Genomic DNA, 16,178 nt, shown 5'->3' on the forward strand with positions numbered 1-16,178 from the left:
CACATCCCACCCGCTGCCGGGCAGCAAACCAGCCGGCTAGCGCGACCGAGCACGATGGCAAGCGGACTCTCCTCACGCCGAGAATGAGAGTCCTGACAGCAGCTCCCTCGGCACTTCCTGTAACACCGTTACAGCATCTCCACCTTCACTTCAGATTTTTTGTTTTCCTTCCTGATACGCAGATTAGCAGCTGGGAGAAGCAGCTGTCAAAAGCTGCCCCTCGCAAGGTACCAGATGTGTAACTCACTGAAGACCAGTTTCTAGAAGATAAGCATTGGTGCTTAACCACCTTAGGAATAAAAAGCAGTGTGAAAAGACTTCTGCTTCCCTCTGGCTCAGGCAGAAACAAATACCATCGAGAGCAGGCTGCATCTGTACTGCAGCCTCCTACGATCTAGCCTGGATGCTGTCGCAGTCCCGTGACAAAGGACGTTGTCACTCATTGAATGTGTGTGAGTGCAGACCCCGGGAAGTTCCAAAACCTACTAAAAGCCATTCCAGACATCAAAAAAATATCCCACCGACACCGCCGCCTAAGCATGCCCATGATGAATATATATGTCCTTTTTCACACATTCATGCATTGGTGACATCTACTGCAGAGCTCTGTCCTGTCACAAAAGCAGCAGTGTTAGTCATTGCAGTAGGGTTAGTTGATACAGGATTCTGTTTTATAGAATTAATGGAGGTGAAACTTACTGGCATATCTTGGCTGCAGCCTCATGCAAGCAAGCAGAAAGCAAAAATATTTAAAATGGAAGAGAGGAACTGGCTAGCAGGCAGCTACACTCACCCTTTTGTACAGCCTATGGTCCACCAGTGGGCTTCAGATTGCAAAACAATACCAAAGAGCTATTAGCACACACATGGCAATCACCGTACCTTACCAAGAGCTTCACTTCAGGGAGGAGGAGACAGAACTTCTGCTTGCCTGGAGAGAAAGGAGCCTTCCCACACCTGCCTACTGGACTCCTCCTCTTTACCAGGGAAGAGCAGTCCTGTGTTCAGGTGTCTCAGGGCAGGAAGTAACAAGCAAGTAAAATAAACCCAATATTGTCATCCCCGTGGCGTTTCTAGCTGCATCCTGCCTTCCCTTGCAGAAATCGTGTTTTCTATCTCATTCCAAATGCTGCTCCATAAAATGTAACGCTGCAGATCATAATCACAGCCTAGAAATGGTGCAGATACCTCTCAGCAGAGTAAAATTTTCCTAAGATTGGAGAAGGAATAGGAACCAGGAGGTTACCTTCCCAGCAAAAGCTGCCTGTATGGACCAAACACGGATTCAGCTCAGCAAACCTAAACCCACTTCGGAGCTTGGGGATTTCTTGCGGCTCTAGATGTGCCATATTTGGGGATCACTAAGTAGCTGGAGTCTTTCCAAAGATGTTAAATCCACAAACCCTTGATGCTGCCTCACACAGGACACTGTGCCAGGAAACAGCTCAACCTGCAGCAGGTGGAAGGGCAAGTTTTAGGTGGAAAGTTAGTCGCGTGCCAGCCAGCGGGTCTGGGCACCACGGGAGGATGGGCGAAGCTCTCCTGAGAGGCCAGGAAGTTTCTGTTTCTCCTTCTTAACAAGCAACACTTCTATGGCAAGTCATGTTGATACCGTGTTATGGCTGATGCATGTTTTTCATCAGACTTTTGAGAATGTGACAATAGATGGATAAATACATATTTTTCTTCAAAGTCAAAAGGAAACGATACCTGCCTGGCCATCAGAATGACTGCTGCTGATGAATGACCACTTTTGTCTCCATGACAGCTGACAACACACCACTGCTAGAGCTCCAATATCTTCTCTAAAACCACATTTGAACAAAACTTACATTTATTTTTTTATTTTCATCAACATCTACGCATCCATTACTGAGAGAGCTCCAACCGCAGAGCCTCTCTCATTAACTCTCAGAACATCTGGAATACCATCTAATCAGGCCACAGCTTAAGGTCAGGAGATCAGAAAACACAAGACCAACGTGCTGATGCACCCTGGGTCCTCAAGCTGGTAGGAATCACGTTTGCGCTACCAGGCCTTTGCGCTAGTAAGCAAAACAGGACAAGACCATTCAAGCTCTTCTGAATGCTGACAGAGTTCTCGCAACTGACTTAAAGTAGACTTCAATAAAATTAAAATGGGAAAAAAACAGCCAACCAGGTGGTTGTAAGGGGAAAGCCTGAGTAAACCTTGCTTAAAGGCTATGGAATAAGCTCTTAATAAGAGTCGTTTATTGGCCCAGCACAGAATCTGCTCGTGGACAAAAACCTAGGTTAAAGGTCCATTTTTTTTTAAGGTTGAATTTCTGGACTTCAAGAATTTACTGCCTTTTCACTTAGCTCAGTAGCCTTACGACAGGCTGCAAGTGGATTTTACAGCCTCTTCCCCCACTTGTGTCTATCAGATGACAGCAATCTGGCACAAGATCCTGTTTCTTTGATGTTCCTGTGCATGCTCTCTTTTCTCTTCTCCCTCAGATTTTCCAGAAATATCTGTAATTTCTATCCCTTGTACTGGCAAGGCACTGTGGTTTAACAAGTGGCTCCACTGCTATTTTTATGCTACAGAACATTAAACAACATTATTCGTTAGTTGTTATGGCTTGTCCCTGGATGTTCAGGAGCTTGGACGGCAGAAGTATTTCTTTGGGGTGCCTGGGGCTTTCTTAATTTCTTGTTTATAGCAGCAGTGTGCTAATTTTGAGCATTTCAAGAGGAGTCCAGAAGGGGATCCCAACAAGTGGTACTCCTGAAACAGTGCCTGGGGCTGTTAGCCCAGGTACCAGCCACATCCCACGTGAGTGTCACTCAGGATGCACAGCGGACAGAATGGATATCATCAGGAGGCTTGTACAGAGGTGGTTTTAAACTTACTTAACAGCCCAAGTTTTATTACTCTATCCTTAGAAGGAGGGAAGCAAGAAAAGTCAAGCAGTGAGGAATAAACGTAATTATTAAGACACAGAGAAGAAAATTTAGAAAGCTTGAAGAAGGAGCAGATGAGAAGGACATGATTCCCTTGACTTCCACCTGACACTCCCGGGTACGTGTACCACGAACAAGGCAGCTGAGAAGGGGCCGCGGAGCCAGGCTTGGGAAGGAACAGACGCAGGCTGTCTGCCAGGACACGGCTGTGGTGCGGGAAGCACGCAGATCTGTGGACCTCTCCCTCGGGGCAGGGGGTGAGGAAGCAAATGGGTCAGTCTGGAGCCAGCTGAGATGCTGAAGCAAGCGAAACTCCATTCCAAGAAGCAGACCTGTATCACCTCCAGTATTATACTTTTTCTTTGCAGTTGCTTACACAAGCAAAAGACATCCATCTGCTTCTCTTCACAGTCCGATGTGGTAACAAAGCTCTAAGAACCTGACCGGTGCTGCTCTTCACGGAGTGCCAACAAGCCCAAGGATCGGATCTCTCTGTGGGGTACCAGCAGTCCGGAGCATCCAAGGGTGCGTGAGATACTCCCACAGTGTGATCCCAGGATCACAGATGCAACCTAAGTGCATGGAGCACCAAGTGTTTTGGAAAATGTCTTTCTTCGGAACTGCCTGTTACAGCTCTTTGGCAAGCAAGAGAAACATGGGGAAAGAGGCCCAAATCTGCCACATTTTGAAACAGTTCTGTACATCTAGCAGGCTGGTAAATTTATGTCTTCTTCAGGCAGATTCTAAATGCTGGCTTTGTCATTTTGGCAAGTCTTGTTTTTATTTTTAGCATTTGCCAATGCAAGAATGCTCCTGGTCAAACTTTGTGTCAATTATTAACATTAGTTACACTAACAGAGTTTTAAACCCTCGTGATTGCTTGGAGAAAGTACATGACCACGAATGTGTGATCATTTTTATTTCAGAAGGAAAAGCAATGCAGTTTTGAAACACAGTTAACATCTTCGGTGCAAATAAGTACCTTTTTTCTTTTGCTGCATGCTAGCCAAGAGCCACGGACAAATTCCCAAGTAACCACAACCGCTAACAAAGTGCGTACGGACACTGACAGGACCGCTCTGCTGCAGAAACTCCGGTACTGCGCAGTGTGACAGCAGCCAGAGAGCAGCCTACGGACAACAGATCCCCCCCACCACTTCTTTTTATTTCCTGTCTATAAATACCCAAGACCTAAACCGTCTCCCAGAGGTGCGCAGCAGCAGCGACGGTGCTGCTGAAGAGAGGGGAGACTGCCCACAGGCAAAGGGAAGGGTCTGGTGTGCAAACTTCAGAGATGCAAACGAGCAGGGTCTTGCTCTACAAAGGAAACAGGAGACGCCAAGAAAGAGGAAGGCAGTGAGCTGGAAGCAAGAAAAACTGCTGGAATCACGGGCAATTTAAGCCCTGGAGAGTCTAGGTTACTCGACAGCTGGAGACTTAACTCGAGTTGAAGTGAACAGCGCATCCTGGGCACTGGTGGGAACCCAGGGACGCAGATAGTCTTGAGCTGTTCTCTGGGCTTGTGTGCCAGAGCCGCCTGTAAGAGCCTCTGGCAGGTCAACCCCAGAGCCTCCACGGATGGAAACGGGCACGTGGCTTCCCAGGGGCTGCCTGGATCTCAAGCAGATCGGAGAGGATGCAGAAGCTCTGAGCCTCCGCCTGCTGCCCAACAAACGCAACAGAACAAACCTTTCAGTCTCCTCATGCCCTGCTGAGAGCAAGAAGCCACTTGGCCTTCTTCATGAACAACTGCGGTTATTTCAAGTGCATTTAGAATTGTCTAGAAACCACAAAGCCCTCTTTCTTGTCCACACGTTACTCTGCACTGGACCTGCAGGTAAGATGTCTTTCCACAACATGAGTTCCACTGACCTCCTGCAAACTGGAGCTCCAAAATCATACAAAAAGGACCAAGTCTGTTTCTAAAATCAAGTTTTTCAAATGCACCTCTGCCTCTCAGAACTCTCCTTGTTAAACATCACTGGGCTGAACTAGACATGCTTCGAAACTCGTCCGGTCTGACTAGCACCCGGGTGGATGGAATGCATGTGTGGCGAGAATGGAAGGAGCACGGTCAGAAACATCTGAATTCACTTTTGTCTAGGCAAAGCTCCAGTTTGCAACTTGATCATATATAGGATCCTTTCACTGAAAAATCAAAACCAGCACCCTGCATGCAGCAGAGTACTGGGATGGCAGCGCCAGTGCTGCATGCGAGTGCTTGGACAAGCTGTGCAGGTTCCCACGCTGGCAGGGGACAATGCACGTCTGTGGCTGCACTCCCGGCTGACTGGGGTATGTGTGGAGTAGCTGATGTGAACTAACTTGTCTGCTGCTCCGCTGGCACATTCCACCTACCCACATTAAGAAGAACCCCTATTTGATGAGAGTTCACCAAATGATCCTGTGACCGAACTAAAGGCATTTCCAGCACACACTAGATGTTGTCGTATTTTGCACTTTTCCACACACTATGAATGCTTTGTGCAGCACTTACAAGCTGTAGCCATGATTCAGTAAGTTTTTTTTCAGACCTCCTCAAGTCCAACAGTTAAAGTTACGCACCTTGCTTTGCTCAAAGTTTCTTTATTCTGTGTCTGCCCAACACAACCTGGGCTGCTTTGCCCTATCAGCAATGGAGCTGAACATGATTCTCTTTCAGCAACAGCCCTAATTTAGACATTTTATTTTTGTCAGCGTATCCTGGAAGCATCTAGGCTTCGTTATTCACTAAAAGATCTGTAGTGAGCTGATTCTATTATCCCTTACACTGCCCTCATTGCTGACACACTTGAACACTGTCACATTGCTCCAATGAAGGGCAGAGACCAAAAGATAGTGTCATACCTGTGGCGGCAGCGTCGTAAAAACCGCATAATCTTTCGAGCAGCTTGATCCTGCTTCTTGGTAAGCAGACTGCTTCTAAACACAAAAAAAATCCCAACACTGAAGTGTAAGCAAAACTGGTGGGAATAATACTAAATGCAAGAACGATTATCCTACAAACCACTGGCCTTTCCCTGTAAATTACAGCACAGCCCCGATGAGTGTAAAAACAATACATACAGACTCTGGCAGCATCCAACACATCAACCGCTCACCTGAGTTTCTGTTGTACAATAGTGGCTGCCCGGCGGTTTTGCCTCCTCTTCCCACATTCTTTGTAGCTGCGATAGTACTGCTGGATCAGCATCGCGGCTCGTCGGCTCTGCTGGAATTTTTTCTGCTCATAATAACTTCGGAATTTGCTCTGGATAAGAATGGCAGCTTGCGTCATCTTTTTATAAAGTGCATACTACAAGAGAAACAAAGAAAAGCTGAGGCACTCCAACAAAACCAGCAGGAGGCAGGTTCCTACGGTGGAAGGCTCTTGTGACACTAAGACATGATGAGAAGCCAATGAGTACCTACTCGCTGGCTGGGAGCTGTGTGAGAAAAGGGTGACAGCAACCTGGAACAACTGTGAGATGAGGTGCAGAACCTGGTCTGCATCAAGAAAGCAACTACCTGCCTAGCTGCCCCTGGAACAGTGGGATGGGATTGGTTTTATTTAACCCCTCGCCAGCAGAGGCTCTACGTGTACGTGCTAACGCCTACGAGCAACTTTGGAACAACTGAGGCTGATCCTGAGTCGTGTTTACGTTGCTTCATATTTGTACCACAGTGGGTCTGCGTTACAGACAAACCGACTGACTACACCTAGAGGAACTGTTTGTTTCCCTTGCTTACAGAAATCCCATTACAAAGTGCAGGATGCTCATTGCTATGCAACCATGGTTTGTAAAGACTCAACAGCAGCACAATATGCCCAAGTGATTATAAGGACAGAGCAGTGTGAATGACTATTCCAAGATGCTAACAAATTAACGAAAACCAAAATACACTTTTGTCTTAATTTAAAAATATCTTTTGAACAGATTACTTTTGTAAGAACTGAATTTGCTGTTCACAAGTGTACTCCACTTTCCTAGGACAATTACTTTAACAGCTCAGTTCTTTTTTCTATGCCATAGCACAATACTGCAGAAGTTTTGAAAGCTCGTATATCCATTTAAATCCAAGCACTTCAAGTGGAATAACATATGATTCTAACTTACAAAAACCAAAACCAAACAAAACCCCAAAACCACAACAGTTAATTAAGCAAGTCTAACATTGAGTCTGCCACAAGCAAAACTAAATCTCATCAGAAGTCTGTAACAAGCATCCACTGAACTTTCAAATTTGCATGAGCAGTCACACACATGCAAAACTCCCTCTAGCACTGCGCTGCTTCTAGACTCATGATTTCAAATAAAGCAGGTACAAACCCATAACAAGAAAATCTTCTTTATTCTAAATTGTTTCCATTTAAAGCACGCAAATAGATGGCCACTTAACAGAAACCATATCCATTCATGCATATTTTTAAAGGTAGTGCTGTAGAATAACGTATTGAAGTCGCACTGATACCCCTGAACTAACGGTACAACAGAGGTTTGCAGTGTTTACTGACCTTATTTTGAAAGTTTTAACACTTTCAAAACTTACGTCTGTTGTTCCTGGATATTTTATCAGCTATGACTTCTGCTCACACTATCAGACAGATGAGACACAGAAATAGCAGCCTCTGCCCTGTACAGGGCAACGTCCTAGCATCTCTCAATGGAGTTTTCCTGTCTATTGGGAAAAAGACCCAAAAAGCAAACGAACACCACCCCCCAACATCACCCCAAAGCAATATCATCACAGACCACCATTTACCAAATTTCACTTTTTGGAATTGAAGCAGTCTTTAGGTACAGATATGTTTTGCCACGATTCACTTCCATTGGGTTTTTTGTTTTCCTTCTTTTTTTTTTTTTTAACATTTTTTATGGAATGGATCAGATTGTGGTTTTAAATTAGCTATTTTAAATAAGTCCACTCATGGGCTGGCCATGGTTTTCCTTCAAATTTTTAGCCCAGATGGGACTTCAGTGGCTGAGTTACAAACCCCTGAATAGAAGGGTTCAAATAGAAAACTGTGATGTGAGCTCTGACCGTTCAAACCTCGTTGTAAGCCCGTGCTGATCTCAGCGGGACAGTAACGTAACAGAAATCAGGCACACGAAAGAGTCACTGGATAGACGAGACCCCGATATGTTTGCATTCAGCTCTAAGACCCCCTTAACTCATGAGCTGCTCCCTCTCCTCCTCCCTTTCCCTCCAGCTGGGAAGAGGATGAAATGGAGAGGTCACCGAACCCCCGTGAAGCAGGAAGCCTCAGCCAGCACCGCAGCCCCAACAGCTCAGCTCATGTGTGCTGACAGAACCTTGACTGATACAAAGCCACGGAGCAGGAGGGAGCTGCTATGGATGGAAAGTTGCCCTGAGGACAACTTGAGAACACCTTGCCTTGCATGTAGCTCTGAAAGAAGCCCAGCTGGTCCTAGTATCTGATGAGAGTGAGACATTGCACAGCTGGGAAATCCACCTTCACAGCAGAGAATTACTGGCCACGAACAATTTAAGACTGGCATCAACAGTCGTGGCTCTGGTATGAGAGCAACACACATGAGACGGCAGTCTTAGGAACTCAGGGCACAGGTATATAAAGGATGAAAGTTCAAAATACTTTCGCAGGCAGGCAGAACACAGAGGACATGGCTGCACAGGTGGGATAAATGTTCTCCTGTGCTCCCCGAAGGCAAAGGCAAAGATCACCGAGTGACAGCAAATCAGCAGCAACTAAGGAAAGCTTGTCCTCAGGAAAATGGCTTCAAAACCTTCCCCACACCTCAGCCCATCACTGCTTATGTCAGTACCTGTAGAAGCAGGAGATCTTTTTTTTTTGGTTTTGTTTTTTTTTTTTTTTAGGTTTTTTTGTTGTTGTTGTAGTACTACATTGATATGCTGTGGCATGGCAGCCCCTACATATCTCCCATAAGGTTTGGTTTGTCCCTGATTTCTCAACCACAGGTATTTATTAGTGGATGCTATTAAAACATTTCTCTAAACACCAGATTCTCCTGGTTTATATGGAATGTGAAAGTTAGTGACCCACAGGGAATTGTTTCCAAAATAGTGTTTGTATTGGTATTACCTTCAAGGCTATCCAAGTAAGCTTAGGGAGAAACAGAAAAATACATCGTTAATGTTAGCTCTGCAAATAAAGAATTAAAAAATTAAGAAAACAAACCATCTTCTTTCAAAAAGAAGCAATTCCAGTATCCAAGACAAAGCAGTTTGTCAAGCAGTTTTTGAAAGGAATTAAGCTTCCTATTACAGGAAGCATCGCTCCAGAATGACAGCCGTGCAACAGGCTGAATGCGAATCACGATGCAGTCACCTAACACTAGAAAAACTTCCCAAATAGATGCTTTTGAAGGTTGTAAAAGAGCACAGGCACCTTGCCTTTCACTTTATGTAACATGCCACCAGGCATCAGACAGCCTGAGTCTAGCAGGGTATAGTGAAAAGAGGGACGTGGGCTCTAGCCCCTGCCTCCCCCGCCCAAAAAAACCACCCCAAACCAACCAAAACCCAAAAAGGACAAAGTATCTTCTTTTTCTGGGGTTGAGAACTCAGCCTAAAAGCATGTTTCCAACTAAAGTATGGAGAACAGTCTCAGTCCTGGAACAACTCGCATGAAGCTAAAAGATGTGACTTCCCATAGTTTAAAAGTTTAGTATGTGCAAAATAAAACTACCTGTTTTTCATGTTTGCCTGTATCAAAGGCAAAAGCAACTTCAATTTCACAATGAAATTTGGCAAGCAACTAGTCAGAGAATAGTCTCACCAGGCTATAGCATGCAAAAAGGCCAATATGGAATACATCGCTGCCTCTATCTCATAGCAAAAATGCAGGTATCATCACAAACAAAATCCTTTCAAGGATTCCCTCCAAAATTAAGATTCAGGACATGAATTTTCTTCCCTTTTCAATTTTGCCTGAGCAGGATATTTCACTATTGCATGCTGAAAAGCATACAAGAGGAACAGCGGGATAATTCACATTACAAAGGGCTGTGTTCATGGCACTTATGTGTGTTCCATAAAATTTCACTTCCTTGATTACCTGCTTGTATTTTCGGTAGCAACGCTGAATAACAGCGGCAGCCACCTCTTGCTGTTCCCGGAGAGGACGACCCTGTGTGAAGGAAAGAAGTCCAAGTAGTCAGAGTGCACCAGAACACAGGACAGATGATGTTAAGGGGCTCACAGTGGCTTGCAGGGCACCTACTTCTTAATCTTTCCTACCAGTGCTACCTGGTCTAGTTTCCTGGAGATGTCTCTACTGTCAATTCACATAAGGGACAAACCCTCGAAATGGATCTTTATGCCAAGCAGGCAACTAGCCAGAGCCTCTGGGGTACATTTTGAGGACAGTGGGCTCTGTGAGTGGTGTTCTGGCACAGAAGGCACACTATGGCACGGCGTGTTCTCTCCAGTATGGTAGTAGCTGGGTAAACATCAACAAGCAAATGCTAGCAGCACTGCACAGGTTATGACAGAAAGTGTATTTTTGTCCCGGGAGTAGGTATCACCCACGCTTTGTTTTGTAATGAATTGTACTCTCTCACAGCTAACAAGGACACGTTGGATGTTTTGGCTACATACCTTGTATTTCCTGAACACTGTCTGGACGAGTTTGGCAGCTTCATAGAGTTCTCTCTGCTCATGATCAGACAGAGTTAACTGTGCAAACTCATTTTCTACCTTCTCGCTGGTGGATGCACTCAGAAATTCAGACCAATCTGCTGCCGAGGGAAGGCTGGGTTTCTCAAAAGCTATTTCACTGACTGGTGAGCCTGCAGGGCTCAAGCTGGTGTTCGAAGAAGGGGTCAGGGGTTCGCTATACAGACTTCTGAAATACCAATCACAGTAGGAATTATTGGCTCACAAAGCACCTGGGCTGGCATCACAGATAAGGACTACAGCATTTCTGAGGTCAAGGCAGAAGCTCATGCTCCCCTCCCTCTCTCCAAGCAAACCCCCACGTTCCTGAGCCTGTACTGCATCGCACGGACTTGCCACTGGAAGAGAAGTGACACGTCCGGTCTCGTGGCCACTTTTCCCTTCTGCCTCCTGCTGCACGCGCTCCCATTCTTCCATGAACTGGCAGCTGTCTGGCAACAATGAGTTTGACCACGAGAGTGTGGCTGGGCTTGGAACACCAGCACTGAGTCCCACTAAGAAACAGCACCTGTGGGCCAAGCCACCAGAGCACGCTGCCCAGCACTCATCCCTCGACAACCCAGAGCAACATCAGCTCTTACTGACCTGATCTGTGCAGCACTTGGCAGATGATTGACATCAGCAAGGTAACTGGCCAGCCAGCTCATCGTGGTGCTCATGGCAGCGCTGTCCGTTCTCTCCACCAGCGGTGACTCCATTGGCACAAAATTCTCCCGCTTGATCCTGTCAGGCGTAGCTTCAATAATGTGCTCTGCAAGTGTCATCATGTTCACCTGGGAGGGGGGAGAGGAGAGGAACCTTTTGCTGCCTGGTAGCAGGAGGCTGGCGCTTGCATGCTGCAGCCCAGCTTTAGACAGACTGCCCCATCTTCCCTGAACTTGTGCTAAGTGGAGTCTCTTCTTTGTCTCAGCATTAGAGAGAAATTAATTACCCAAAGCTCATTTGCTTTTCTATCTCTTCTGACAAAGCACCACAGGGTTTCATATTCCCCAGACTGCTTTTTCATCGGGTGTACACGAAGCCTAGGAGATCTGGCGAAAGGTCGATGTCATTGGACCTTTTCTGTACGCTACTGACAGGTGTCATGACTATCTTGTTCCCAAAGGAAAAGAAATCTTGCCACTTTTCACAGAGATGTGCAACAGAGCACGACAGGACAATAAAGGCACGTCAGGAGAAACCCTTGGGATCACAGCTTTGCCAGGAATCATTCTGAACCATATCCCCCACCCACCAAGGTTCACAGGGATTTTTAGTACAGAGAACAGACAACAGTTCTTGGTTTTGCAAACATCTGCTTCACCTGTGTTACACCAACAAGATGAGGATATTTAGAGATGCCAAGGCGGTGCCTGTAGGCTGTGCTCCCATTACTCTTTTTGCTCAGAAGACCAAACACAGTCTCTTTCCCCGAGCGACTACTTCTCATCTGTTCTGCTTCTGCTGTGTTTTTATTTCCTCTGTTCCACACCTGGTGGGATTTCTCCTTTCCCAAACCCACTGTCTCTCCCCTTCTCCACTCTTTATCTCCGCAGCCACAGCACTGCCCCTCTCAGCTCACCTCGTCCTCATGGGGCTTGCTTCAGCTCCCCACGGACTACAGGGCCACCTGAGTCTCATTTACTGATGTGACCAAGAGGCTCTGCTTTTTCCTTTTTCCTTGCAAAATTGCAAATTTTGTGCATTCTGTGCACCGCTAAAGCATACACCAGTGCATGACCCTAAATGCCTTTGAGTCCAGGTCGAAGGGATACCCTCTGTAACCAGTCAGTATGCACTGACTGGACGGCCACCTCCTTTCGCAAGGCACAATTCAGACTCTCTAAAGGCCTCCACAGAAGTTTCTCACAGTTAGGCTCCTCCGGGCAGCCACCTTGTTCTGATCTTGGTGCTACAGGTGTGTTTACCTGCAAGTCATCCATGTGGTGTAAGCAGTCCTCCTCCCCTGTGTTGTCCCTGTAGGACAAGAGCTCTGCATCCACCATCTCCCTGTCAGCCATCATCAGCACGTTCATCTGCTCCCGCTGCCGTAGCCGATGGGCCACAGCGTCCTTCCCCAGCGCAGCTCCCTTTTGGCTCCCTGCCACCTGCACTGCAGACACACCAATATAAATGTCTTTTGGGTTCCATTTGATGCCTGCTTGGCTGCCAGAGCCCCGGTACCCAGTAACTTCTGGGATGTGCTGGGAGAGCTCCCGGCCATAGTCCGTCATCCCTTCACTGGGGCTGATTGTCTCAGCGGTGGATTGCTTGGAGCTGGCGTTCTGCTTCCTGATGCTCGGCTGTTCCAGGCTCAGCGCAGTGGAAAGCAGCTTCTCTTGCCGGGCTTGAAAGTATTCAGGGCTCAGCTTATGCTTTTTGGGTGCAGGGTAATCTTTCTGAGTCTCACTACTGTAGTAACTGGAAGGTTCTGATCTTGGTCGTCTCAGCTCTGGAAACAACGGTCACATCAACGGTCAAAAGGAAACACACAACCTACCACCCCTGCAGGACCCACAACAGCTCCTGCCACAGAGCTGCAGGCAGAAGTTGGTGCCATGCTCTGGGACCCCCGGCAGTATGTGCAAAGGGAGTAGCTATCACCCAGGGAGGATACCACCCCAACCACTCTTAAGACACACACGTCTTTCTAACGCAGGCATTCGCTCCTCTTCCTGATATTTATGCAAGTGCATGGAGCACATGGCAGAGGACGCACAAGAGAAGAACTAAGCACAGACAGCAGGGCCACAGGTGGCATCTGCTGCCCAGGCAAGCTCCTTGCCCCCAGGTTTTCACATGTCACATGTCAGCAAAGCAGTGCATGCTCTCAGGATTGTTTTACCTGTGTTTGTACTGGAAATCACCGTGACTCCTTTCTGAGGCTCCTGAGAGGCGATCAGCTCGCTGTGCCACTGGGACACCCAGCTCTCTGTGCTGGAGTCTGTGCTCGAAGGGCACTGCATCCTGGGGTTCTGCCCAAGCTGAGCTTGCTCATCTCTCTGCAGCTGCTCCAAGCACTCTGCCAGCTTCACATGACCCCGAGACCGGGCAATGGTCAGTGGGAGCCTCCCCAGGGAGTCAGGAATAGAGATAGCTCGGCGGTCCCACTTGTACAGCACAACGGCTGCATCCATGTGGCCCAGGGCACATGCCCACATCTAAAAAAGAAAAGACAACTGACCCATCGGGCAACCCACCTTCTCCTTCCCTTCTTGCTAATGCAGCGGAGTCTGGTCTCCAGCTCATGGAAAAATGACTGTGATAAGCAAAACCATAACATGCTTGAACCAGCAACTGGCTGTTATAAGCATCCTATCCCAACAAAAGGCCATTACAGAGGACCAGATGAGTGCTATTCTCTCCTAAGACAGAGAAACCTCCATCTGCCAAGTGAAGCTGACGGTTTGACAGTTTCTTATTTTGTAACCACCTTTTTTTTTTTTTTTTTTTGACATTGGCACCACCGCAGAGACAGAACAGCCTCATACACAAAGGAACCTCCAAGATCAGAAACACACAGACAGGACCAAAGGTTGAGAACAATAAAACACTCTGCTGTTGCCAACTGGCACTTCGGGTTCCACCTGCAAGACAAGCTTTTTGCTTGTCTAAGTTTGCAGTCAGAATTTAATGATTCCAATACCAAGGTATTGTAATGACTTTAAATGTAATGACTTTACAGTCCATCAGTCAAAGAGAACAACTCTTTGTTGTAAAGTCCTTTCCCCAGCACAAAAGTGGAGACTAGATTTCGGGTAAAACACAAACCAGAACCACCTCTCTGTCACCTTTCCTCAGGTTACTCAATTACAAGTTTTTTTTCTGTGTGGTCTCTCTCAAAAGAACGCCAGGAAGCCCATGGTGCTGTGTCTTACCAGTTACACAGCAAGGACGCACAAGACACATCTACTCTTCGGAGTGTGAAACACATTAGGAAAATAACACATTGGGAAGAACTCCAGAGGGTCATCAGACTCTGCTCTTACCAGAGGAGTGCAGGAGAAATGATCCACATTCAAAGGGTCAACTTCCAGTTCCAGATCGATGCTGTCTGCATGTTTGGTGCTGTAAAAGAAACAACAGAACAAATGACGCTCTGCAGCTGTATTAGGGTTATTGCCTAAATGCACAGCTTTACCCAATGCACAATACCACAAAGAAGTGGCCACGCGTATGCCTGAGACACACCTATTTACTACAGATGGTGACCCCACTGGAGACCTGAAGAGCACGATCCATCCAGCGATTGTCCCATCAGATCAGGGGACAGGAACAAGTTCAGGGACTGGGCTGTTTGTAAGGGACAACCAGAAATCTGGACCAAGCAAAGCTTACATACGGTTCTGCCATGCCTGTACTGACCCCCAAGAGTCCAAGGGGCTGGGTCTTACCGCCATTTGATGAGGGTCTGGATCAGTGTAGCATAGCCCTGGGCAGCAGCTAGGTGGAGCAGTGTCATTCCTCGGAAAGTCTTTGAATGGATCAAGTGTTTGGACTTTGTCCAGCAAGCACGACTCATCATCTTCTCGCACACCACCACCACGCGGCTCTCAAAGCAGCTGCCCAGTGTCCCAGTCCCAGAAACGCACTGAAACACCACACACATCCCAGTTTAACCACTGCAGGGAGCTGCAGCCCGCCTTGCGCAGGCAGGCTTCCACTTCCAGAAGTACTGAGACAGCGGCACATGCGAGTGAAAGCCCACTGCTCTTAAAGACACCCACAAACCAGATCCTTTCTGACCCCCCCAAACCCCAGCCCTGGTAAGAAAGCGTAAAGCTGCCACGTCTGGGCACAGCGGGCTTCATACCTGCACCTGCGTTCCTCCGTTCCCACTCCCATTGCTCCCGCCTCCTGCTCCTTGTTTATGCTGCTGGGAGCCCGTCATTTCAGCCATTCTCCTCTCCATCTGCTCCAGTCGCTCCAATATTGACATCCTGAACTGGTTATCTAGGTTGGAGAAAGCCAGAATAAGGATATTTCCATGGAAAGAACGCTCAGGTTTTGGCAGCCTACTGCAGAAAGCCCAGCAGCTACCAGGCAGCCACACAGGAGATTTGCTCTGATCGGCAACGCAGGGGGACACTTGCCCTGCAGCATCCTAGCTCTTCAAGTTCCTGCAAGAGCCCTTTGACTGCAATTCCAGAGAACTTCCTTAAAGAATATAGACAGAAAAATGAAAAACGCAGGCAGAAGATGGATCCCTTCCCTTGGGATTTGAGCTGTAATGCACAATAAAGGATTGGGGTAACGCAACTTCTTTGAAAACACAAGTAAACCCTAAGCAAATATAACCATTCAGACAGCATTTCAGTAGGATCCAATCTGTCAAAATACCATCCATTTTAGAGCCAATCCCCCTGCTCTGCCAGAGTCCTGAATTCAGCTTGGCTTGCCTCCTGAAACCATGCAACAACGGTCCCTGGAGGAAGGACACCTCTCTGCTTCTTTCTGTGGTTAGAAAAAGGAGCCTTTCAAGAGGCCCTTGCTCCCTCCCTGACAGGTTCCCTTTCTTGGAAAACAGCTTCAGCCAAGCACCAGGAACAGAACTACCAGAAATCACAGCGTATGGGCTCCGATAGTCCAGTAACATCACGCTGAAAAGCAGCACA

General features: G+C 47.2%; 1 protein-coding gene across 1 annotated transcript in view; it reads right to left on the reverse strand.

Annotated features, from left to right (window-relative positions):
* CAMTA1 (calmodulin binding transcription activator 1) overlaps window positions 1-15,516 on the reverse strand; it is a gene marked incomplete at its 5' end in the record, with an annotated part of 25,291 nt that extends 9,775 nt beyond the window's left edge. Inside the window, 12 exons of the mRNA XM_010078814.1 lie at window positions 794-824; window positions 5,773-5,847; window positions 6,027-6,220; window positions 8,990-9,010; window positions 9,965-10,036; window positions 10,507-10,753; window positions 11,170-11,357; window positions 12,492-13,015; window positions 13,409-13,724; window positions 14,553-14,631; window positions 14,958-15,154; window positions 15,377-15,516. Of these exons, the coding sequence (XP_010077116.1) occupies window positions 794-824; window positions 5,773-5,847; window positions 6,027-6,220; window positions 8,990-9,010; window positions 9,965-10,036; window positions 10,507-10,753; window positions 11,170-11,357; window positions 12,492-13,015; window positions 13,409-13,724; window positions 14,553-14,631; window positions 14,958-15,154; window positions 15,377-15,516 (2,084 nt within the window). The remainder of the gene's footprint in view (window positions 1-793; window positions 825-5,772; window positions 5,848-6,026; window positions 6,221-8,989; window positions 9,011-9,964; window positions 10,037-10,506; window positions 10,754-11,169; window positions 11,358-12,491; window positions 13,016-13,408; window positions 13,725-14,552; window positions 14,632-14,957; window positions 15,155-15,376) is intronic.
* Between the last annotated feature and the right edge of the window lie 662 nt (window positions 15,517-16,178).

This window comes from Pterocles gutturalis, unplaced genomic scaffold, assembly GCF_000699245.1.
Source record: "Pterocles gutturalis isolate BGI_N339 unplaced genomic scaffold, ASM69924v1 scaffold19093, whole genome shotgun sequence".
NCBI classification, from domain to species: Eukaryota; Metazoa; Chordata; class Aves; order Pterocliformes; family Pteroclidae; genus Pterocles; species Pterocles gutturalis.